Source organism: Microtus oregoni, unplaced genomic scaffold (genome assembly GCF_018167655.1).
Source record: "Microtus oregoni isolate MIOR12 unplaced genomic scaffold, Mior012 000041F_ref0000270, whole genome shotgun sequence".
Lineage (NCBI taxonomy): Eukaryota > Metazoa > Chordata > Mammalia > Rodentia > Cricetidae > Microtus > Microtus oregoni.
In genome coordinates, this window is record NW_024543208.1 from 8,758,737 (window position 1) to 8,785,354 (window position 26,618).

At 41.7% G+C, this 26,618-nt stretch overlaps 1 protein-coding gene across 4 annotated transcripts in view; it reads left to right on the top strand.

Annotated features, from left to right (window-relative positions):
- The window catches only part of Cdk5rap2 (CDK5 regulatory subunit associated protein 2), a 191,490-nt gene that overhangs the window by 107,920 nt on the left and 56,952 nt on the right, over positions 1 to 26,618 (top strand). For all 4 annotated transcript variants that reach the window (XM_041632521.1, XM_041632522.1, XM_041632523.1 and 1 more), the window contains 6 exons: positions 1,381 to 1,478; positions 4,313 to 4,422; positions 5,807 to 5,916; positions 6,724 to 6,852; positions 16,189 to 16,373; positions 23,175 to 23,607. In XM_041632521.1, coding sequence (XP_041488455.1) covers positions 1,381 to 1,478; positions 4,313 to 4,422; positions 5,807 to 5,916; positions 6,724 to 6,852; positions 16,189 to 16,373; positions 23,175 to 23,607 — 1,065 coding nt within the window. The remainder of the gene's footprint in view (positions 1 to 1,380; positions 1,479 to 4,312; positions 4,423 to 5,806; positions 5,917 to 6,723; positions 6,853 to 16,188; positions 16,374 to 23,174; positions 23,608 to 26,618) is intronic.

Sequence of the window (26,618 nt, forward strand, 5' to 3'; positions counted from 1 at the left end):
GTTCCCATGGTGTTTTTGAAGAGCATGTTTACGATCTACCTTTGTAGCAGATGTCAAGTATGAGACTCTGTTGTTTACCTTGGACCTCATGCTGCGTGCCACCTCTCTGGGACTTACTAGTATAACTGAAACTCTGTTTGATGGCTTGCACCTCTATTTCTCCATCCCTTCACAGGTCCTAGTAATCATTGCTCAGATAATTAAGAATGTATTTTCTGGCACAACAGAATGCCGGAGGCACATTTTCTTGTCTTTGATTTCGGCTGTCGAGTACTGGAGTTAGCTGTTTTTCCAGATGTATCTGGTTCCTTGGCATAATTTATCTTAATCTGCTCTGTAATTTCATAAGGTTATAGTCATTGTCAATTGCTTTTTAGGTAACGTCAAAGCTGTTAATAAGCAACTTTCCAAATCCCTAAATTGTGAAGTGGCTGCACCAGAATTTGAACTTGAAGGCTAGTTCACATTTGTGAATGCTGATCCACAAAACTGTATCCCCGTTTCATAACAGAGGAATTAATCCTCGTGGCGTTGACAATCTGCTTTTCTAAGACTGTTTTGCTAATTAGCAGTGGTCCAGCCTAGCCTCTGTCATCACCTTGTTCTGGACACCGCCAAGTGCCACTCACTTGACCTCTTCCACTCTCCTGTATGGCTCTGTTTCGGGTTTTACTAGGTTTTTCTTGGTGAGTGTTTCTGTGAAGCAGCATCTAGTGTGGTGAGGTATTCCTTAGAGTGTCCTGACATCAGGTCAGCATCACTGAGCGAGTGTGGCTGAATCAGGTAGCTTTGAGGATCTTTCACAAACAGCTTTTGGATGTTGGTAGCATGGCTCTCTATTTTGTGTTGAGTATTAGTTAGCTTCATGTTACTATAGTGAAACACATATGATGATTAACTTATAAAGGGAAAGGGTGGGTTTTTTTTTTTTTTTTTTTTTTTTTTGCGTATAGTTTTGGAGGTTCCAGCCCAGGATTGGAGTTCATTATGTTGAGCAGGCAGTGAAAGGGAAAATCTGGCAGAAAAACTGCTCACTTTCAGGTCTAGGAAGCAAAAGAAAGAGAAGAAGAGGATAGAGTCCTACAGTTCCTCTTAAGGGTGCGTCCTCAATGACCTAGCACCTCCCACCAGGCATCATGTCTCAAAGCTTCTGCTACCTCCCAGTGGCACCACCCTGATGGACCTTTGGTCACTGTGCAGACTGTCATTCTCAACTTCTCCTGCAGGTGGTGCTGTGTGACTGTGGCCTGAGCTCGAGTCTGGCTCAGAGCCTTCAGTCTGTGGTTTTAAAAATCCAGACCTAGACACATGTGTTTGCATAATGACAGGCCTTATTCCTTGGCTTATGCCCTAATGTCAGATGCCCATTGTCATTTCCAGGAAAAGCAACAGTCAGACTATGAAGGGCTGACGGGGGATTTAAAGACGGAACAGAGCATATATGCCCATCTGGCGAAGACTCTGCAGGACTCAGATAGGTAAGTTTCTCTTCTGATACCACAACCACACCTACTTCCTGCTGGTTTCTGAGTTTGGGGTGGGAGGGGAAGGTCACAAATCCCTCTAGCCTAGTAAACTTTCAAAGCTGGTGAGTCTCCTTTAATGGTCAAATCTACATATTATCAATGAGTCAATCAGGATTAATTAGAGCAACAAAATTAGCATTAAAATAGAGTGAATGTTCTGAGTGTTCAGTTCTTGATTTTGTAACTAGAAAGTTGTTCCGTGTGCCTTTCATGAGGAAAATTCTATTGCACATGATTCAGTTGTTGCTTAGCCTCAGCAGTATGGGGGATATTTGGGACTGGATCTGTATAGATCACAGGGACACATAGATCATATAGTACCCACTATGTACTGTAGGCTTTATAGATCATATAGTACACGCTAAAGATGTGGGATATCCTTCTATATATGTTTGCTTTTATTGGTAAATGCATCAAGATGTTTTGGCCAATCACTTAGCGGAGTAAAGTCAGGCAGGAAATCTGAACAGAGATATATAGAGAGAGTAGGTAGAGTCAGAGAGATGCCATGTAGCTGCTGAAGGAGACAGACATCTGGAACTTACCAGTAGGTCTCAGCCTCATGATGATACACATATTAATAGAAATGGGTTAATTTTACATGTAAGAGCTAGCTAGAAATACACCTAAGTTATTGGCCGAGCAGTAATTAATATAATTTCTCTGTGATTATTCGGGTCTGGACAGCTGGGAACAAAAGAGCAGCCTCCACTTACAATGTACCATAGGCACTGTAGATCATATAATACACACTATGCTCTGTAGACTTTATAGATCCATAGTACATACTATGTACTGTAGACTTTATAAATAATATAGTACATACTATGTATCATAGACTTTATAGATCATATTATACACACTATGCGCTGTAGGCTTTATAGATAATACAGTACACACTATGTACCATAGGCATTGTAGATCATATAATACACACTATGTACCGTAGGCTTTATAGTTCATATAATATACTCTATGTGCCATGGGCTTTATAGATCATATTTGGAAGTGGAAGTAGGTAAAAGATTTCTATAAGCCCTTCCTTTGCATGGAGACTGCTTCACAGCGAACTGTCCTCAACACACAAGCAGAGAAGAGTAGATAGAGTGGCTTATTTCCTTCCGTGTGTGTGTGTGTGTGTGTGTGTGTGTGTGTGTGTGTGTAGATAGATATAGTTGTAGATATAGATATATTCCATTGATGGAACTGGAAAAGTGGGGCTTGAGTCTTGCACACATAAGCCCAGCAATAGCTTCTAACCACTCTGGGAAAATATGATAAAAGTTTATGAGCCTTCTTCCTAGAAAAATCCATATATATACATTTTTACAGATAATTACAGAGCAGGGATAAACCCTTTTAGGGAACGGTATGTCAGATATTGGTTGTTTTAAAATGAAACTTTCTGCTGGGCAGTGGTGGCGCACACCTATAATCCCAGCACTTGGAAGGCAGAGGCAGAGGCAGGTGGATTTGTGAGTTTGAGGCCAGCCTGGTTTACAGAGTGAGTTCCAGAACTGCCGGAGATATACAGAGAAACCCTGTGTCAAACAACAGAATCAAAAACAAAACAAAAATAAGTAACCCAAATGTCAAACTTCACAGTAGGCTCAGAGCTCTGCTTTGTGGACTGTATCTCTAGTACAGGAGTCAGCTGGATTTCCATGCTCCTCTGAGAGCTGGGTGTGTGTCTTTCAGATCATGTGGCACTTGCACATGGATGTAAGTCCATAGCCTCCATGTGAATCTTCACTGTCTAGTAGAATAGCCATTAGCTAAGTGGCTACTTACACTTACTTTCAATTTAACAACATTAAACATTCAGTTCCTTGGTACATTAAGCCCCATTTCAGATGCTGAGTAGGCACATTAACTAGTGGTTGCTGTATTAGACAGTATATAGAACATGCCTGTCACTGGAGGAAGTTCTGTTGGACAGAGTTCCTCATGATTGCTGCGGCTCTAACAGGCATGTCTTTTTCATGGCCTCATTGGGTTCTGGGCTTCTTCAACTGTGTTGACCCACATGTGAAACTTAACTAACATCCCCTCCTCTGGAAAAGCTCATTCATACTGTGCATTTCAAGCTTGGTTGAGTTAGTGCAATACAGTTCTATGGACCCTGAATTGGTCTGTTTTTGGCTTGCTGTGAATTCACATTTTCTTAGTTTTTCTTCCCCCTTGGCCCTCACCCTTAACCCTCACTCCTACTCCAGTATGACCTCTTTGATGGGAACAGAACAGAAATCTGATTTCTCTCTCCTGAAGCCTGAGTGCTGAGTGTGAGAGCCTCTTAGTAGCTAAGCCTTCTCAAGGCATTATTCCAAACAGTGGACCATTCTGGAGAATTAGATTCTTTCCACTTGCTATGTCTCTAGTAGACACTAGTAAGGAATGAGTTTAAGTAAGTGGGGAACAGTCACCTGATTTTTATATTATATGCTCAGTTAAAAATGTTGCCAAAAAATTTCACAAATGTAGGAGACTATTTAAGCAAGAAACACATAGTTCTCCCTTGCATGTTCAGTGGCATTGAGACTGTGTGGAAAAACTTGTGGAGAAAAAGATTCAGGAGAATTAACATGTGTTGAATAGTTGGAGCATCGTAGCAATTTTTATTTCTTTGTGCTTTTATATTTACCTTTTTCTGTAATAAACACATTTACCATTATAACTAGCAAAAAACCAAACATACAAGTGATATGCAAGCCACAGCTTTGTTGGGCTTTGCATCTTCAGCACAAATCGGCCTGTTGGATAATTTCTGGTTGTTTTGTTTTACCTAGTATCAGCGAGGTTTTTGCCCTGCGGAAGCAGCTGGAGCAGGATGTGCTTGCCTATCGGAATCTGCAGAAGGCCCTACAGGAACAGCTCAGTGAAATTCAGAGGCGAGAAGGTACACACTCCTTTCTATGGCTATCCTGTTGGTTGTTTTATGTGGAGGATCTTGATTGAACTGGAAGGAACCCTAGACCAGGAAGTAGTATGGCCACATGATACTATTTGATGACTGAGTCTGCCTCTATCTGGCTTCAGCCTTCCAGGTGGAAGGGCCTATTAAAGTCTATTCTGTAGAGGGTCTACAGTAGGTTTACATCCTGCCCTTCTATAGGCATCATTTGCTACTCTAGCTCCAGATAACCTGAGGGACTGGAAACCCCATTGTCTGGTAATCAATCCTCATTGACTGGACTTTATCTGCCCTAGCTCCTTGAGGAGGACCTTGCATACAGACATGAAGCAAGATTGCTGTTTTAGATTCACACAGGGAGAGCAGCAGGACCAGGGCCCATGGGATAGCATAACAGTACCCATTATACTATATCTGGGTCCTCTGCCATGCTACAAACTGGGATCCTTATAACTTGGTTTATATCTTGTTTCTTTCTGCACATCCAGCCCAGAGCTTGGCATATGTGGTAAAAACTGGTTGTTGCCTTGGTGGGTGACATTTCTTGACCCTGCTTTGTGCATAAAGTACAAGCTCTTGCCTTTCCACCTCTGCTCCTCACAATCATCCAGTTAGGCAGAACAATTGTCAACTTTTCTGTCTAGATGAAGGAGCTGAGCTGGGCATGGGGTCATTGATTTGCATCATCTGACCCAGGATGTGCTGCTTGGATGACCAGGGCTCTGTTCAGGTAAACCAACAGTGGATATGTATATTAAACCAGATTCCATTTGTGGTGATGCCCCACTCGGTAAATGTCCCCTGGCTCTGCTTCTTATGTTATTAGAATGAGATATGTGCCATAGGAAGCAGACCCTGACATACAGGTAACCTAGACCTATTTGTATCCACTCTGGCAGACAGTTTTTGTATTAGGTGTATGTTCTCTTCTTATAAGAACTCTGGGGCCAGTAAAATACATTAACCATTTTCATACAGCTTCAGGTCTATGCTTGGGGTCTCATCTATTTTCTGCGTATTCATCCCTAAGCAGAACCACTCTTACTTTAACTAAAATTCAAAAATTTTATCATTTACTTGTGCCATTAAGAGTGGTTTCCAGGTATAACACTTGATAGGCCAATTATAATTCAGGATTGGCCACAGCCTATAGACAATAAGAAACCACACATGGAGACATGAGCCTGTAGCACAGGCAAAATTACTTTTTCTCTGAAGGTCATGCTTTAACCCTGTGTGCTTCATCTTCCCTACCTGACTCTGTGGCAGTTGCTCTAGGTGGAAGGCATGAGAATTGGTTGGGGATCTGTTTCTAATCCTTGGTCTTCCTGTCTCTATCGCACATTTTGTTTTGTTTGTTTTTATGCAGAAGAACCATTTTCACTTTATAGTGATCAGACATCATATCTAAGTATTTGCCTTGAAGAGCACAATCAGCTCCAAGTGGAGCATTTCTCTCAAGAAGAACTCAAGAAGAAGGTATTGACCTGACCTGTTTGCTTTTTGGATTGTCCTTGCCTCTTTAGTTCCTGATCTCAGAGGTGTGCTGTTCTCACGCTCCCTTCCTGACCACCCTCTCTTTTCCTCATTGCTTCACGACTCCTCATGTGTCCTTCACATCCATATGCACAGACAAGGTAGATTTTTTTTAAAGAATCTTTTGAGAAATTATCAGACACTGGCATTTGGAGCTCAATTGCCTGTGCACTTGGCTTAGCAAGAGTTGGGCCTGGAGTTGGGAGTACTGAGCTGAGCCTGGGAACCCTGTGATGTCTTCTGTGGAGCCTGTTGCTCTATCTCCTTTGGTGTTTTGAGTCTTGCTTTGTCTTATGCAGTTCTCCAAGTGCTCCAAATGTGGCAGCCCAGAGCAGTGAACTTCTTTGTATCACTGGTTCTTCATTATAAAACAGCCTCTCCAACTCCCCAGGGGTTTCACGGGGAATGGTTGACAAAAAACTCACAGGAGTTATTGCTTTATTAAGAACAACTTATATGACTGACATTGCTAACTGGGTATAGAGAGAAGGAGGTCTCTGCTATCAAGGAAGCTCTGACGCCAGCGTATCTTTCCTTCAGAATGCTCAGACACAGATAGAATGGTGTTAGCTGCCATTGACCAAGTGCCTTAGTGTGCTATGCCTGTGATCATGTGAGTTCTCATTCTGTAGACCTATGCTCTTCTAACCTTGTCTAACACAGAAGCTGAGGCTAGCTCAGGTCATCTGCCCACAAGTTGTACTCCTCCGCCTTGAAGTGAGACCTCTATCTCTCTGCTCTTACCTCCAGGTCAGTGAGCTCATACAGCTTGTGAAGGACCTGCACACAGACAATCAGCACCTGAAGAAAACCATTTTTGATCTCTCTTCCATGGGTTTCCAGGGAAACGACAGACTTGAGTCAACAAAACAAACAGAGGTAAGAAGAAATGTTCTTGCTGTTCTGTGGTCATTGCAGAAACAACTCCCACCATCCACCCTTTCCCCTGCTTTTTAAGACTATCTGTCTGAGGGAGTTCTTTGAAATTCTCTCTGCTAGTTGATCATTAGTTCTGTCCACAGGCTTCCTTCAGCTCAGATCATATCTTATCAGAAAAGTTTGGTATCTTAGAATGCTATTGCTTTGGCCTAGCTCTGGCTGTTTGCTGCAGGTGGCATATCTGGATGAGTCGTGTAGTCTCAGAGTTGTTTGTAGAGTAGCTATGGCTCCAGAGAGCATGGATAATGTGGATGCAGCCTTGGAATATCCATAACTTAAAGGAAGATGTCTACACACTCCACATGACCTCTCACCCTGGTTACTTCTAGGTGTCACTGCTGACCTATGTCTCTTTTCCTACATCAGTAACCATGCTGTGCAAGGAAGGAAGGACCTTGACACTGTGTTGGGGGAGTGAGACATTACCTTCCTGTAGCCTTGGCTAACCCATTTCTCCCGTGAAAAGATCTAGCTCCATATGTGCATTAGCATCATTCCTAAAGGCAGGGTTATTTTGACCATTGGTGCAGAGGATCTTTCTGTACCAAAGTCCCTCAAGAACAAAACTGGGCTTTTCCTGAAGCATCAAGTCCATATAGGCCTCATATCTGTGCCCACACTATTTCTTGGGAAAGGTTTATGGGCTGTCTCTTCCCACCTTCCCAGTGGGAATTGCTCAGAGGCACTGTATTTATGCGCTGCCTTGGCCGTCTGCTTTCTTTGAGACAGGGATTATTATTGATCTTGGCCTCCAGGGCTCCAGATAATTTTGAAAAGCAAGAGCAATGGCAAGCCACTTACAGGAGAAACAAGTCTCCCAGCTTACTTCCTCTGAGGCTGTGTTTTTAATAAGCAGCTCCTTCTTCACGAGCTCCATTTGAGCTGTAAATGCCGAGTTTTGTTTGTTCATTTGCCCTTTGAAAAAAATCTGTTAAATGTCCCATTATGTCCTTTGGAGAACAGAGGCCTTTTCCTCTGCCCACTCTAAGATCTTAATACCAGTCAATTCAGATTTGAGTCATTTGTCAGATTGCCCTTCAATTTGATGTTCCCTAGGGAAAAAAAAAAAAGCCTTTTCCTTTATAACACAGTTCCCTTGGCTTTCCCCAGGATGGGATAGCAAGAGCTGCTTAGAAAGATGATTATTATTTGAAAGGGAGATAGGATGAGGGGAGATGGCAAAGAGGGGAGCCTGCTATTCTCTTCGAGGGTGTGTGTGTGTTTCTGTCTTAGTTAGGGTTTTTATTGCTGTGAAGAGGCACATAACCACTACTACTCTTATGAAGAAAACATTTAATTGGGGTAGTCCTATTACAGTTCCTGAGGTACAGTCCATTATCATCATGATGGGGAGCATGGTAGCATGCAGGCAGATGTGGTGCTGGAGTAATAAATAGCTGAGAGTCCTACAATATGCAGACACCAGAAAGTCACCTGACTCACTGGGAGGTATCCTGAGCACAGGAAACCTCAAAGCCCACCCCCACAGTGACACATTTCCTCCAACAAGGCCAAACCTACTCCAACAAAGCCACATCTAATAGTACCACTCCCTCTGAGATTATGGGAGCCAATTACATTCAAATTACCACAGTCTCCTTTCACAATAAACAAGGCAGAAACAGCTGGAAATACCTATATTGTCCACAGCTATCTATGAGCAGCAGGATTTAGAGTGGGAGACAGAACATCATTTCTATTCTCTTGGATGTTGTAAATCAGAAAACGAGAGAGATGGGGGAAGGGAGGGGAGATTTTAGAATATAGAGAAATGTCCCTAATCTTGTTGCTTTAAAACAGCATAATTAACATTCATAAGTTTGCCTTCTGGTTGTGCTACTTATGTTGAAATGCAGTTTTCTTATTCTCATTAAATCATAGCATCATTTTCTATTTTCCTGAGGAATTGAAGTTTAATGGCCTAACTCTTACTGGATACATGGATGACTTCAAGTGATTGTTGCAAATTGAATGTTTGTACACAGGTTTTGTCTTCCTTTTTTGTCTCTAGTTGTTTCCTTAGATTGTATTTCCATATATGTAATTACAGATAGATGCAGATATGCAGTATGCATATAATTTGTTTTCTGATACCTTCCCCCAACAACTCTTAATTTGATAAAGGTAGGAGTCCTTTAGAGGCCTGATAAAGTTTTTCATGTTTCTTTCCAAAGTGGCTGCCCATAATCAGAGTCATTGCATCAGGACCTGAGGATGCATATTGCCCATATGTGGGTAGCTTATGTAGAAGCCATCCATGTGACCAGCTGTCCTGTTGTCTTAATGAGTTTAATTATAAACGTGTCTACCGAGGTGCCCCTGCTTATGTGTGTTTCCAGTTATTATTGATGTTAGAGGAGTCACTGTCAGATGGGATAATATCAGCAGGACACAGTTAGGGTAGTGAGTATTGAAACGCCTGACATGCAGCATGCGGAACTGGCGACTCTTGCTGAGGGCATGTGAGGGGAGGATGCTGGCAAGATAACTCACTAAGGTTAGTGGTTACTGTCATTTACTTTTATTATTATTTTGTCATTCTTATATGTGGTTAGAAACTTGAGGATGAGGGGGCATGGAGATAAATAAAAGAGCTTAATTTAATTGAGTTCACTTATTAGTAGGGCTGTCACATTCATCAAAAAATGGACCTTGTGTGACTCTCAAGCAATGTCTTATAAATTTTTCCACTTGGCAGCCCCTTTTCCCCTGAGGAATTTCTACACAGTCTCAGCCATCTAGCTATACATAGCTCACAGTTTCTGGTAATAAATCATAAAGAAATGGGTTTTAAAACAAGTCTTTGGTGTACATATAATTTTGCCATTTATTAAAGACAGAAGCAAATTTATATGCTAATGAGATAGATGTGCTTGTTTATTTTTATTTAAAGACTTAAATCTTGCCTGAATATTTATAGTGCAGGGTGTGTAGCATCTTCAACATTTCTCAGAATTGATTGATATTTTGATTTTATAATATTAATTCTTTAAATATTGCTTCATATAAATGCGGAGTACAAAAAAGCAGAAGTATGTTTAGAGACTATTTCAGAAATTGTTGGACAGGACTGGAGAGATGGCGATGCTTGCTGCACTATCATGTGGACTAGAATTGGGAGCCTGTTATCTATGTAGCAAGTTGAGTGTCCTTAAACCCCTTTAAACTACTGGCTTCTGCATGCACACAGGTCCATGTACCCACACATAAATACACTCATATAACAGATAGACACACTGATAAATATGCACAAGAGAATGAAACTTAAAAATATTATTGGTAATTCTGATTAAATTTCAAGCCAAACTTTATTTAACAATTTTTACCTTTTTTAAATGAGCTGCCACTGAACTACTAACAATAGTAGTTTTCAAATCAGGCAGTATACAGTATACACACGGGTGAGCCATTTGATACTTAACACTTTGAGGAATGGTGATAAGAAAATATCAATTCTATTTTCTGTAATTAATTAATGTGTCTGTAAGAACAGTAAAGTGTATATACAGGAATTGCTTGCATCTAGTAGTCTCAAATCTGAACTAAGGTGTTTCAGGCAGTGGTAGTTGGTATTGCACAGGGTCATGACATGCACACTGCATGGAACCCATGCTGGCTGTTCAGAAAGAAAGTTGTGTTGAAGTTGTGTGATGCAGTATGGGCAGTTGCTACCAGAAACCCATTAAAGTTTGAAGTAACTTTGGTTGCCATGTGTTCAGGAAGCTTTGAATGTTGCCAGTGTTGTTGTGACCCTCACATTCAGTGACTCTCTATGGGGCACTGCATAAGCCAAGTATGGTGGTGAGTACCTGCAATTGCAGCGCTGGCAATTGGAGCCGGGAGGATCAGAAGTTCACAGTTAGCTTCAGTTACATAGTGAGTTTGAAGTGAGCTTGGGCCACATGAGACCCTGGCTCAAAACAAAAAACAAACAACAATAACAAAATTAAAGTATACCCAGTTTTTCTGTATAAATATATCCATTAAATGACAGTAACGCTAACACAACATTCAGGTCGTTATATAAGACTTCAAACCATATTTTTTTAAAAGCCATTTTTCCTTTTTAAGTTGATTATTTTCTATTGTATAATTATTTTCTGTTGTATAATGGAAGTAACATAATTGAGGCATCTTAATTATTGTAGGCATTAATGGCGTACTGTGTATTGTTTAGATTCCTATGTAAACTTTTTAATGTTTAAACTAAGGCAATGTGTTTAGTTCATCAAGCATTTTGTTATTTCTTTAAGGTTCTTTCTTCTAGTTTCACGATATGTGTGTTATTTTATCTGTAGGTGTCTACCGTGGAGCAGCTCATATGTTGCTCCCTCTAACTACCCACTGCCGACCTTTCCCAACTCAGGTTGTCAGGCTTGGTGGCAAGTGCCTTTACCCACTAAGCCATCTCCCATGCTCTCAACCAGTATATATTTTATAGTTACTTTTTTTTTCATGAAATGAAGAAGCTGAAAGCCTATATTTGCTAAGTTTCACAAGTATGTGTAACTGTAAACTCCTTTCAAGATTCTCCACGTCCCTTTGTGTCAGTCCCCTGCTCTGTCTACTGTGTTTTCATTTTCTGTTAGACTTTTACTTAATTACAGTCATAGTGTGTCAAGTCTTTACACATCATAATCTTCCTGAAATTCACTTATGTTGTTATATAAGCTAATAGTTTCTTGTATCCCGTTGTTTGAATGTAGTAGTGTTTGCTCATCATGCTGTTAGATTCATTGACAAAAGGTGATACGTGTATCAGTATTTCAGGATATTTTTTACTAGTGAGCACCTAGGAGTAAGTTTAATATTTTTATGCTTCTACAAGCAAGTTTAGTAGCCTTGTTTGGTCCTTATCGCCTAAGAATATCTGTAGGGCATAGTAGTACACACACATAATCCCAACACTCAAGAGGCAGAGGCAGGCAGACCACACAAATTTCAGTCCAGTCTGGTTTATATACTGAGTCAGGGATATATAGTAAAATTTAATCCCTTGTCTCCACTGCCAAGGATTCAAGAAAAAGTAAGAAGCCAATAGAGCAAGGGTGTCTCAGTAGTTTTGTAAACTTTTATGTTTTAGCAAGTTTGTTAACATCAGCCTGTATCATGTTTTGTAGCATTGTCGGATGTGAGTTCTGTTCATCAGATCTCTTTGATCTTGATTGTAGTTCAGATGTATCAGGCTAGAGTGTTCTTTTCTTTTTTTTTTTTTTTTGCTTTTTCGAGACAGGGTTTCTCTGTGGTTTTGGAGCCTGTCCCGGAACTAGCTCTTGTAGACCAGGCTGGTCTTGAATTCACAGAGATCCGCCTGCCTCAGCCTCCCAAGTGCTGGGATTAAAGGCGTGCGCCACCACCGCCTGGCTGTAGTTCAGATGTATCAGGCTAGAGTGTTCTGGTCTTGAGAATTTTCTATAAAGTAACATTCTGGATTAGTTTGTTTTGTTTTGCATTTCTTCTAAAGAGCGAGATTCTTCCTCTGAGAGGAATATAAGGATTTCAGCTGGACAGGGAGAGTTAAGATTGCAGTTGACTGATGGAAAGAACTCATAAGGTGAAACTCATGGTATGGAACCACAAGTATCACATATACACAATTGCCCAATACGTGACCCTAAACTCAGTGGTTTTCCCACCTCCAGCTAAGTGATGATGCATCAGCAACATGAGATTTGATATGATTTTTGGAATAGGTTTGATTGACACACTGACTGGGCATGGCCACCTTGGTGTATATCTAGTGCCTCTTGGTTAATTCATATGTCTTCCTTTCTTGCTTTAACTTTTTATTGATTCTTTGTGAATTTTATATCATGCGCCTCAATCCCACTCATCTCCCTGTCCATTCACATCCACTCTCTGCCCTTGTAACCTCCCGCTCCCTCAAAAAATAAAAAAAAAAAAAACCAAAATAAAAATGATAAAAAGTTTAAAAAATTAAATTAAAAAATATTTTACCTAGGAAGCTATGTTATGTCACCCAGTCTACCCTTTTGACCAGATAGGTTTACATGCAAGTAAGTGTTCATTGCAATGAGTCATTGGTCTGGTTCGAGGTCTCTAGAAGCTTCTGCTACTCTACCAATACTGGATCCTCACTGGGACTCCTCTCAGATATCCTGCTGTTGCCCTGTGACATGGAGATCTTCCAGCTTTGGTTCTGCAGGACCAGCCCTTGTATATGCTCCTGCAGTTCTTAGATGGAGTAGAATTTGGGCCTGGATCTGGCACTGGGTGGTAGCTGAGTTGGTCAGCCCGCCTGCCCTCCTGTGCTAGTGCCAACAGGGCCAGCTCTCCTTCTTTGCCCAGGTAAGGTGTTGGACCAGCTCCCCTGGCTGTGATAGCTGGCAAGGGGCAGGACCAGCTCTTCCACATTCATACTATTGAGACCAGTTCTCCCTCACCCACACCGCAAGGGCCAATTCTCCATCACTACCCTGATGACGGACAGGGCCCTAGTGCCAGTGCAGGCAACGGGCAAGGTAAGCTCTCCCATACTACCCAGGCAGGGGGTGAGCCAACTCTCCCATCAACTTCAGGCAGCGAGGGGTGGGGCCATCTCTCCCATGCCTAAGCCACCATACTACCTGCAAGGGAATTCATGTCTTATGACCAAAATCATGGTTGTTTGGAGAGTTGGGCTATTGCTTTCCTGGGAACTGTACCATCCATTCTGGGGAACACAGAATGCAGAAACATTGGGACTTTATAGCTTTTAAGGAATTTCAGATTCATTCAGTCTTTTTTAAGTCCTTCATTTCCAAAAGTATAAAGTTATCAGCAACCTGACACTCTTCTCATTAGAGATGACTTTTTGTCATCAAAATGACAGGGTTACTGGGACTGTCCATGTCACATGTGTGACATTCTAACAAGAGGTTTATTCCCCGTGCTAAACAGGAGATGTGATGAATAATTTGGGTGCACCATGAATTTCATTTACTGCTTTTTTGCTCTTTGCTATTTTCAATTCCATCAATAGCTATTTTCTAAAATCTTGTTACCTTTCTATAATCTGAAAGTGGATTTAGCAAAGGCAGAATGGCAGTGGCAGAAGAGAGCATGCTCAATTTATAGCTTCACATGAAGAGCATGCAGCGCTAGGGAAAGGCCCCCAGTTATTTGGGGGGGGGGGGTATCCATAGCCAGTAGCTCTGACTTAGTTAATTATTATCTCATAGCTTTGGCATTTGTATCTTTGTTTGCTTGTGTGTTATTGTTGTTGTTGTTATTGACTGTTTGACTTTTTTTTTTGAGAAAAGGCACCACTGATTTGTTCATACATATTCATGCTGGACACTTTGTTGTTGTTGTTGTTGTTATTGCATTTTTCATACTAACCCATGCTCCATATAGCGTCTGGCTAGCGGAGAGGATGAAGGTACAATCAAAATTGAAGCAGATGATAAGAATCATTTCCAGAGTGACCAGCATTTGGAGCAGAGTAATGAGGTAGAAACAGAGTTTATTCCTTACTCTGTCTCGCCCTGTGTCCAAATCAGTCTGCTATCTGGGAGTATGTGTGGTTCATTTTCTGTTTATTCTGCCTGCATTGTGTCTACTTTATGCCAGTGGGCATCAGAGAAACTGGTCGGTCTCTCTCTCTCTCTCTCTCTCTCTCTCTCTCTCTCTCTCTCCTTTCTCTCTCTTTTTTTTAATCAGAACTTATAAAGTGGGTGATGGATCCAGTCATGAAACATAGTAGCTATAGAACAATAAGAATTGACTGTTGGACCTGGATAGATGATCCAAGTCACCCTATTTGTTTTATGCATTGGAAATAGGCCTTTGAGAGGAGATGATTTATTGAAGGCACAGATTAGAATGCCAGTGATGGAAGTAGGGTATGAATTCTTGTGTCTGGACTCTTAGAAACTATCAGGTCATCTGACTGAAGTGCAAGTGGACCTGATGAAACTGAGTGACTCTGCAATCTCATGACCCCTGTAATCCAACTCAGTATTATTCTGATCATTAACCCAACCCATATAGAATCTTCTAGTCATGCTGCTACTGAACAGTTGGGCTAAACAGTCTACAAGCCTAAAACAACCTTAAATATTGAGATGTGGTAGAATATAGATGCTGCAGCTTTGATTGAGATGTACTAAGAGATGCTGTAGGTATGGAACTTTATGTCTCCAAGGTATCCCACGTTCCCAGAGACATGAGTGGGCAATAACTGACCTGGATAGTTTTGGAATACAAAGTAATGAAAATGGATGCTTTGGAATCACATGAACCTGGTCTTGAGCCTTTTTTGCCTAACCTGCCTCTACCTTTTTTGCCTAACCTCTAAACTACCCTTGTGTGTAGGGTCTCTCAGATACTAAAACCAGAAGACATGTCATTAAGTACTTAGCAAATAATAATAATTTCTGCTTTTAATTACTGTACTATAATTTTGTTCCTTTTTTTGAGATTGCTTATTTGACGGATTTAATAATTAGAATGGTGACAAAAAGAACCTATATATAACAGCTCATATGTGTGAATCTTGTTATCCATTTAAAAAAAAATCTTAAATCATTTTTCCAGTGTGGATAGATGGAGCGATGGCTAATGTGTGTATCACTAACAGTAATGAAGTCAACAGAAGTCATTTATAAGCTGGTTGAGAAAATTTACAGCTTTGGATAGGGGAGAGAGGATGCTAATTGTACCATCTTGGGACATACATGCCCAGAACAGCCTTTAACTAGAAGTCTCTGTGGTAGTACTCCTCTGGGAACCCCAATGGCCCAGGAAGGTGAATCTGTAAATAACATCTCCATGGGAATTAAGAACTTTCCACCCTCCTAATGAGATACATCAAATCCCTGTTAACTAGTGTCAGTAGAATAATAATAATGTATGTATCTGTAGCATAAGTAATGATGTTATGTGAAACCTATGATGACTGTCCAAAACATGGTTGAGGGCATTCATTCTGCGTCCTTCTTAGGAAGAATTTCCAAGGAGTGGACTGTGGAATGGGAGAACATGCATCAAGGGTGCACCTGTAGTGAGTCAGACACTTACCCTAACTTGGTCATCTTATTTTCATAGCAAGATGTATGGTACTACTTTAGAGTAAGAAAATTGAGGGTAAGGAAAGTGATGTAAGTGCCTGCCTTCCTTAACATGAGTGTGAGTATATGGACTTGCAGGCCTGTATCCTCCCTTTTTTTTTCTTGTTCCTGCCTGTGGACCAGTACTCACCTGTAGCCCTTTCTTCTCCCCCCATCATTCCCATTCTCCATATAACTCTGTTTGACCACACACTTTCATTTGCAGATCATGGAGGACTATGCCAAGAGTGACTGCAAAAATGAATATTTAAGGCATATGGATTCCAATATTTTAGACCATGATGGAGCCAACACACCTGGTATCCCTGGAGACCAGATCCTGGAAGACAAACTCCTGGGCCTGCTTGCCACTTTGTTCCAAAAGAAGGCCACACTGTTGCTGGAAGCCAGGTAGACATGGTCCCAGGTATCTCTGTTTTTGAGGAGGAGTACACTTAGGTTGCTAAATGGACTCAGATGGTGGTGGCAGTGTACCTGAGAGCTCCTGAAATGGCTGGGAAGGAATCTAGCCAGTTGTGCAATTAAGTAATTAGGCTGCTTGCTGGTGGCTGTGAAGGGACTTGAGCAGAGCCACACTCAGGCCCATTACAAAGAGATGAGAGAAAGCTTTTCCCCAAAATTATTCCTGTGAGTCCCAGAAAGCTGCCTGACTGTCAAGAGCACGAGGAGTCAGCCCTCCTGGCATCTCCTCTGGTTTTGGCATCAGCTTAAAAACACCATTGTAGTCGCGACTCTGCTGTTTTATGTTAAGCTTGAACTAAATTCTCTCCTCAGTTTATCTGCTGGGAGTTGTTCCTATTTGGGGAGATACTACAGTTGTTTTCCTGACACAAAGAAGCATTAGGTATGTTTGTATTTTGTAAATTAGTCCTTTATGAGCTATTTCCTCTTTCATATTCCCTGTAGGCCATCCATGGCAGTTGCATGGTTATGAAACCAGGAAGAGCTGTGCTGTCTTTTTCTCAGTATCTCAGTTTTTCTGATCACTTCTCAGGGTTGCTAGGTGGACTTAGAAAAAAATTATTGAGGATAGTTGGGTATGATGTATATTTCAATAAAAGCTCTCAGTTCTGATACAGGCAGAAAAAGTTACTACTGCTTTGTCTCTTAGCAAGTGCCAGATACCCTAGTCTTTCTTATATCATTGCAATACTAAGCCTTGGGAGACCTTTCTCCTGAGATAAAGACTGGAGCATTCTGTGGTTGGCAAGCTTAGTGACACCCAACCTTTTAATCCCTGACACCTAACATTTTCTGAGGATGAATCTTGGAGGGACATGTCCAGTTTATCTTCAAAGGGAATTGGACAAGCATAGTTGGTACTAAAGATTAGAGAGTAGTGTTTAGAGGTACATTTTATAGTTCAGAGGTCATAGACACGTTGAGGTTCTAGATCGGGATATCAAGGCCACTTCCTCTCCAGCGCTTCCTTTCATCACTTCCCCTATGATCATTGCAGCAGGCTTCTCCCATTTGGGTGGGCATCACAGTGCTTCTGGCAGTCATTTAAAAATTCAGTGTGTTATTCTACCTAACTGTGCATTCGCACCAGCTGTGTGTCTGGTTAGCCCACTTCTTAGCTGTTTGTGCTGCTTTAGCCTTGCTGTCTATGCATAGGTTGCACTGCCCATCTCAATATGGAGAACAAATCTCCGAGTAGCCTTTGTTTCAGGGCTCTGGCACAGGCTGGTACTTAACACTTAATACGTGTGCTTTTTTCTTCGTCTTCCCTGAAATAAGCCTAGTCCTCTGTTGTGACCCAGCCTTGGCTAGCTGCTCATATTACCTGTGTTTCTAGGTTCTGTGTTCCTAGCACTTATTGTGTGTGGCACATCACGGAACTGTTTTGTAGGTTCTCTTATCCGTACTGACTGATGTCCCCATTTCATTCCTCAAACAGATAGATATGATCACCTTTGAGCCACCATTTAAGTGTCAACTGCAAACGCTGTCATGTGGTAGAATAGAAAGAAGTATCCCTGCTGCTATCCAAGAAAGCCTTCCCCGTGTGGATTCACGTCTGACCTCCTAATTCCCTGTTTCTTCTGAGTCATTATTTTTCTTTTTATCTGAGTCATTTTCATAAACATAAGACACACCTGATATTAGATATTTGGAAAGAATGCCCCCTTCCCTTCTGATTTCACATCCATTTCAGCTACTGTCCAATTTCTTTATTCTCATTCAGGCAACATTTCTCAAAAGACTTGCTGATATTCATAGCTTCCACCCTGTATAATCCTCTACCCCCATCTTAAGAGACCTCACAGCCTTTGCCTCATTTATTAAGTCAGTAACAGTTTCTAAACTGTGAAATCCATCGGCCAGCTTTTTGGCAGCATCTGGCCCTATTCCCTGCCCTTGCTCTCAGCCTCCTTTGTTAAAGGATAGTGGTATATCTCAGAGCCCTGTTCTTGGCCCCTTTCTTTGTTCCTCCATTCCCTCCTGCTGTTGGAATGGGTTACATGACTCTGATTTCTGTGTAATGATCCTAATAACTCTTTGCTGGACATCTCGTCCTGCTTATGGATCAGATATTTCAGTGCTGACCTAAGACCCACATGGTACCACTCTGCTGCTTCTCTAGTCTTTGTCATGTTTATGTCCTGCATTGCCTAATAACTGTAGCCTACAGTTACAAGCTCCTCAGTCCCTAAAGCCCATAGCAAGTCCTCATGGTCACCTTCAGAATATAACCCAAGTTCAGTTCCTTCTGATCTCCACTCTTACCTTGTCACTGCCAACATCTCTTATTTGGACTTCTGCAATCGTGAAGCCTTCTTATTTACCCTCTTGTTCCCATTTCTACCTCTCTGTAGTTCGTTCTCCATAGAGTAGCCGGGGTCTTTTAAAAAACTTAGGTCAGGTTGCTCCTCTCCTATGGTAACACCTTTCAGCAGATTCCCACTGTCACAGTCAGATCAGCTTCTAGACCCAACCTCTGCCATTTCTCCAGCTTCATTATAGACGCCTTGTGTTTTCTGAGCCTCAGCCACACCAAGCTTGTTTTTTTGGGGGGTGGGGGAGCTTCTGGTAGCTAGTGTTCCCTGTGCTGTGATAGACTTACCCAAATGCACAATCAGCAGAGCTTTGGTGAGCAGTCAGCTCTGTGGGGAGGCTCTTCCCAACCATTTGGTTTAAAGAGAATCCCATTTGTATGCTTTCTCTGATTCATTCCTGCCTTCCCTCTCATTCATAATCCTTAGATTATTATGTAAGTACTATGCATTGATTTAGTTCTCAGTGTATGCATAGCTGTGTGTCTGTCACTGTTTTAAAGGCATGCCCATTCCTCTTCGGAAAAATGGAAAGTATCCAGTCATTGAATGAATGGCAGATAGTTGAGCATTTCACAGTGCAGCAAAGATTAAGTTTGGAAAACCAGGAAGAATTAGAGTTCTCTTCGTGTCAGAAAGGCCTAGGTTTTAATCTTTGCTCTGCCACTTGGCTGAGACCTTGTTTTCTCTTTGAGCCTGTTTCTTCATCTGGTCTCACAGCCTGTGAGGATGTTGTGTGTTTCAAGGACCTGACACATGGCAAGTGCTTAGTAAATGTCAGTGCCTTCTCTTATACCTTCTGCTTGACACAGATGCTTGAAGGGGGGGGGGGTGTAGAAGCACCACCCAGGCTTCTGATGAGACCCTTGGACCACACCAGTCTGAAGGTCCTGACGACAGAGACAGCTTAATGATTTCGCTATTACCATTTCCAGCCAAGCAACACTTGAAATGTTTGATTTAATAGCCACCACTTTAGTATATTGCAGTGGCCTCCTTTGCCGCTGTTTACTACCCATTTGAAAAGTATTTTTCTTAGGTTTTATTGTGTGTTATTTGGTGGTGAGTGATGGTCGTCCTCCTTTGGCTAGCTGACTAGCAATTGTCATTATTATTAAGAAGGGAATAGAAAGAAAGGAAAATTTAGTCCTGATACTAAGAATATCAGAAATATTTTTAAAGTTGATGTTTATTATAGCTTAAGTTGGTCTTTGTAGTATAAATGATTTTACACTAGAAGTAAGTAATGGCAGCTTGCATTTTGCTTTTAATTTTTCAAATTCGAATTGAGTTCACTTCTGTGATCTAGACCATGGGACTCTGGAAATAAGGCGGGGTTTACTGCTGTCTGAGTGGGCGTATTGAGAAGATGAGCCTGGGCAGTGCCATTTTCCATGGTGGCTGACATCAGAGGGAGGGTAAGCTAGATATGGCTACATTACAAGATTTCTTGCAGTAAAGCAATAAAGAATCTGAATGGAAACAGCAGTGGAAGTAACCCAAAGGCTTCTCTGTGACTGCATGAGCTAATGTAGCTAAGAGACCCTTCCAACAGCCAGTCATGGCTCCTAGACCAGCCCTTGCCTAGAGCACTTTCTCTCAGTTCTCTAGTTCCGTTTCACCTCTGCCCCATCTTTTTCGTTTTCTTTATTTCATCAGTGATTTAAACTTTATTCTTTTATTTAATTTTTTTGATTTTTTTATTGAGCTTCACATTTTTCTCTGCTCCCCACCCTTTTTCTCCCCTCTCCTTCAACCCTCTCCCAAGGTCCCCATGCTCCCAATTTACTCAGAAGATCTTGTCTTTTTCTACTTCCCATGTAGATTAGATATATGTATATCTCTCTTAGGATCTTCATTGTTGTCTAAGTTCTCTGGGATTGTGTTTTGTGAGCTGGTTTTCTTTGCTTTATGTTTAAAAACCACTTATGAGTGAGTACGTGTGATAATTGTCTTTCTGGGTCAGGGTTACCTCACTCAAAATGATGTTGTCTAGCTCCATCCATTTACCTGCAAAATTTAAGATGTCATTTTTTTTTTCTGCTGTGTAGTACTCCATTGTGTAAATGTACCACATTTTCCTTATCCATTCTTCAGTCGAGGGGCATTTAGGTTGTTTCCAGGTTCTGGCTATGACAAACAATGCTGCCATGAACGTAGCTGAGAACATCTTGTGGCACAATTGAGCATCCTTTGGATATATACCCAAAAGTGGTATTACTGGGTCTTGAGGAAGATTGTTTCCTGATTTTCTGAAAAATCTCCACACTGACATCCAAAGGGGTTGTACCAGTTTGCATTCCCACCAGCAATGCAGAAGTGTTCCCTTTACCCCACAACCTCTCCAGCATAAGCTCTCATCAGTGTTTTTGATCTTCGCCATTCTTACAGGTGTAAGATTTTTTTTTTTTCTGAGATAAGGTTTTATGTAACCCAGTTTGGCCTGGAGCTTACTTGGTAAATGATCTTTCTGCTTCCATCTCCTGAGTGATTACAGCATGAGCCACTGAACCTGGCCAGACTGTATGGTTTAGTGGGCTTTATGTTTGGTAATGGATTTGCCAAGATTTAATTACCCGTTCTCATTCCCATTTTCAAACCCTAACGTATTAGCCAGTCTTTGCTGCAGTAACAAGCAACCACAAGCATTCAATGTTCTGAAAGACTCCCAGCTGAGAATTTGATTCAGGTTCCACTCTTCTGAGACTGAGGTTGGAAGTTAGATTTTGGAAGTTGCTTCCAGGATGCCGGTATGAACCCCCTTATGCCCATATATCCCCCTTTTCCTTGGGGATTAGTCACTTACGTACATACTCCTTCCCAGCATCAGTTTGCGTCTTTGCTGTAGCCTTTGTGCCAATACAGTGTCCGATACACAGAGGAGGCTTCCAGCCATATGTGCCATACCAGAACCATCCTGGGTGCTTCTCATGCTGGCTTTACTCCCAGTCCCCGAAAAGCAGAGCCAGAGACTCAGCCTTGTGTATATGGGAACAGGAAGCCAGTGAAGATGATGTGGTTGGTCTGGGCAGCCGGGCACTCTGGTGGGCAGTGCAGCCTAGGGCTTGTGTCCTCAGGATGGAAGCTAGGACATTGATGCCATGGCTCTCAGCCCAGACAGCTCAGCTCTCTCACCACTCCACCCTGTCTTGCGGGATGACTCAGCTTTGAAGGGCAGCAGAGAAGCACAAGGTGCTTGGAGTAGGACCTGCTGTGTCTACAGGAACTGTCCACACAGCTGCAGCTACTAGCAGAAGTGGGGCAAGGCACATGACAAAGAACATCTGCTATCAGGATGCTACCTCTTTTAATCCTCATTGTTCCTTTAATCTTCCTATTCTCTGGAAGGAGATTTACCATCCTGTCAAAGAATCACATAGAGTTTGGAGCCATTCCATTTGTAACTTATTTGAATTTATTTTACTTTCTGTGCTGGGGTCAAACAGAGGCATGGACATGCTAAGCAAATGCTATGTCTCTGAGCAACATGCTTAGCCCCTGAAGCCATTTATCTGTCTTTGCCCCAGTTTGCTCTCTATGGCTGTGAAAAAGACCATGTCCAAAAGCAGTTTGGGGAGGATGGTGTTTATTTGGCTTACCAGGTCATAGTCCATCATCAGAGAAATCAAAGCAGGAACTGAAGCAAAGACCAAGGAGTAAAGCTGCTTGCTGGCTTACTCAGGCTGCTTTCTTATACACTCCAGGATCACTGCTCAGGGATAGCACTTCTCAAGGTGGGCTGGGTTCCTCTGTATCAGTCAGTCAAGAAGATGCCCCACAGGCTTGACTACAAGCCAGTCTGAAGGGGCATGTTTTCAGTTGAGATTCCTGCTTTTCCGATTACTCTAGAATGTGCCAATTTGACAAACCAGCTAGCAACAGCCTTCAAAGCAATGCACTTTGTGCTCTATCTGCATGCTTGTTAATGAAGCATCCTTCATTAATATCTGTTTCTTGAGCACCTATTATAGACCAAGATTAATCAGGTCACTAGTGCATGGACAATCCAGGTTGGCATAGTTAGTCCAAAGCCATATTTGTGTACTGAACATAGGAATGGGGCCAGTATCATGGAGTTGGGTCCCTTATAATTTTCATGGACACCCTGTGATCCCATTTATTCCTCCTTAGGCAAGCCCCCTTTCATATATCCATATGGTCCACTTAGCTGGCTTTGTACTTATGTGACATTATCCACTAGCTAAGCAGGGTAATACCTGTCTTGTTTGGGTATTGTGAGGTTGCATGAGTTCAAATGCTTGTCATGGTTCCTGGCATATTTGGGAACTCACTATGTTTAATGCAAGTGAAATCTGGACTGGATCGGTGGGGGAGAACTTGGGAGGCTAGGTTGTCGCTGAATCTGAAATAGGAGGCTGATTCTTCCACTGTCTTTTTTTTTTTGGAAAAGCAGACCAGATCTTCTGAAAGCTCTGGGTGCCTTGGTTTTGGAACGAATATACTCGGGAGAGCAGGAACTTCCTGGAGATCACCTTGATAGTAAAGCTAAGAAGGCACTTCATCAAGTAGCTGTTCGGCTGAGAGATGAACTTGACCTTTCCTTCCCAGACGACTCATTCTCCAAGTCACACAATGAACTCAAGTCAACATGGGGGACCTGGCTAGTAAAGACAGGTGACAGAGCCAAGGTGGAGCTGAAGAATGCCTCAGTGCAAACTATCACCGTAGAGGACACCCCCCATGAATTCAAATCTAAGGGCAAGAGAGAAGCTTGGCAAGAGAAACCAAAAGAGGCCATTTTCAGCACTGACCCTGAGTCAGAGGCCTTGTGTGAGATGCCAGGGCTACGGGCCACTCCCCTCTCATTCCCTAGTACGATCAACAAGGTAAGGTTTTCTGTATATTAATTATGTATTTACCTTAAACAATAACAACAGCAAAGTTTTAAAAAATCACCTTCAATGCCACCATATTTTTTGTTTCTGTGAATGCCAAATCTGGCAGTTCCCTTGTGCTTTTGTTGCCTCAGCTGCCTTCCCCTGGCCTCTCCTGCACTCTGCCCTCCTTTTACTCTCCTCCCACTTCTTACTCTGACCCCAGCCGTATCTTGTTTACCAGGACACTTTGGTGTTTTCACTAGGAAAATCACACCTGGAATTCTGTCTATCCATCTAGCTGTAGCTTTCTCTTGGTTTTATGGACTAGGATGTTTCCCTATGATGGCCGCTTAAGATTCTACAGGGCCAGAGTTTATATGGTTTTTTTCTACTGAAGGGTATTTCCCTTTGCATGTTGTAAATTTGTAAAAACTCAGCTTTAGGGGATGAGAGCCTGGCTTCTGTTTAAGGAGGAATTTGTGTGGGAGACATCATTCTGAGGGCTTTATTTCTCTTGGATGCCAGATTCTGAGCACTCAGGGTTAACCTGCCTAAAGTAAAGGGCCTAGGCTGGGGCACCCACTATATATGCCTGCAAGAACATCCCTGTTCCCTGCCAAGCTGCCCTCCAGCCACATTAGTCAAAATGGAGACGTCTGGTTTTGCTGAGTCAATGTGTGTGTGTGCTGGTTTTTTCCCTGAGCTGCTCTGTAAACTGTAAGCACAGCCACATAGACCAGATGATTAAGACTCAGACTTTCTTGACAGTGCATGATTGGACCTACCTTCCAGTCCTTTGGGAGTAAGGGTTGGCGTTGAGAATCTCTGTAACAGTGATGTGTTCTGGTAAAGAAGGAAAGAGGTTATGATTCTGATACCTTTAGAGAAGGCTATAGTATGCTTGCTTCTGATGGCTGCTTTGTAGCATAGAAATCAACTGTACACACTGCTTCATAGCCTCAGAATGGAGAATTAAGTTTCTTTTCTGACCACTAAATTACTGCTTTTGTGCCTACCAAACAGAGTTAGATATATCATTAACAAAATTGCTTTTGATTGTTTTAAATTATTCACCAAAACTGTAATTTCTAGTAGAGCATTTTCTAAAGATATCAGTAGAGACTAAAACAAACAAACATATATATATATATATATATATATATATATATTATAATATGCACTGCCATTATATTAATGGTACTCAAAATGCAAATTTGTTCAATTTGGCTAGAGTAGAATTGCTTTTGTTTGCCCCAGCTCCTTCAGTTTGTACCTATGTATTAGGAAAACTGGGTAGATTTATTATTTTTTTTCTTTTTTGTTTGTTTGCTTTTTTCTGTTGTGTGGTATGCCATTCTGTGCTCAGGAAATTGGATAATTGAATGGACTTAATTTTTTCAAATATATTTTATTTATAAATAAAATTATCTTTACTATGGTTTCAAAAGAGGAAAATTTTATTCATTCATTCCCTTACGTTTATCATCTGCTGTATGTACCAAGGACCGTGCTGAGTTCCCTTTATTATCTTATTTAATTTTTTCAACAAATGTAATCATTGTACATTGAAAGAAACACAGTGTCACAAAACTTAGAGACCTGTCCAGAATTCCTTAGCTGGCAAGTGGAGAGGAGATAGTTACTTGCTTGGCTTCAGAGAAAGACATTGGCTTTCTTTGTGGTTTTGATAGTGGCAGAATTGGTAATCCAGTGACTTAAGCCAGAACTCTGTATCTAGTTAAAAAGGATATCAGTGCAGCCTATAGGTGAGGCAGAGACCAGAATGGCCAGAAACGTGGTTATACAGGACTTTATAGACATACTTGTATTTGTATCAGGCCTGGCTGCCCACATGACCTCTCAGTACTTGGAATGGGATCAGTGAAACCCAGATTCCCAGGCTATATGAAGGCACAGTGAGGTAAGAGTGCAAGTGCCCAGGGCAGGTGACTGTGTGGCAGGAGCTCAGAACATGTGAATTCTATTCCTAAGTAATACCATACAGTCTTCCATCTATAATAATGATGGTAGGTGAGAGTGCTCCAGTCCATATGGCAGCGTTTTATGTGGTGTTAGAACTCATGTTAGGCTGAATGATGGCAATCTTCCAACCTCAGATAGGCCTTGGCATTTGTGCACTTCAGATATCTTCTTTGCTGACATATGACACACAGATTTGGGCCCAAGAATAAAGACTGGTAGAGACCCAGGACCAAAATTTGACTGTTATTTCCCAGTTGTCTACTGAGGCATTTACCTCCCCCCAAGTGGTTCCTCTCACCTCCTCAGACTGCCCTTGTCCTTGAACATTCTCTCTTCACCTCCTTGGAATTCCAGGACAGAGAGATCTCACTTGTCCTAACAGCCTTGGAGTTTGAAGAGCTGGTTTGATCCCCAAGCCTTATACTGTTTGATACTGGAGTAGCTGCGTGACATCTTGGCTCTTTGAAAACAAATATGATAGAACATTTCCATGATTCCCTAAGCAAGCTCTGTGCTCTTTAGTAATCAAACCAGTTTCCCACCTGCCCATCCCAAGTTCTAAGCAGCCACTAATCTACCTCCTGGTTACCTGACATTTTCTATAGAGAATCTTATAACATGTGACTAACTTTTCCACTTAATACTTTCAGAGTTCATTCATAGTGCAACATGAAATAGCTCTTCCTTTGTTTTTATCACCACATAGCATTCTAGGGTATGGTTATTGCACATCTTATTTTGAATATTATATATTTTGTTGCTGTTCATACAGATGTTTGTGTGGACAGGTGTTTTTATTTCTCTTGAGAAGATACACAGGAATAAACATGATGGCCCACATGGTTACTCAATGTTTAACCATTTTGAGGAACTTCCAGCTTACCGACTGTGCCATTCTATCTTTCTCTCAACAATGTATGAGGCTTCCAGTTCCATCACTTCCTTACCCACAATTGGTACCATCTCTTCCCTAGTGGAAATGGGTATATGCTGTTGAAATTTCAGTAGCATTTCTCTGATGATCAGTAATGCTGAAC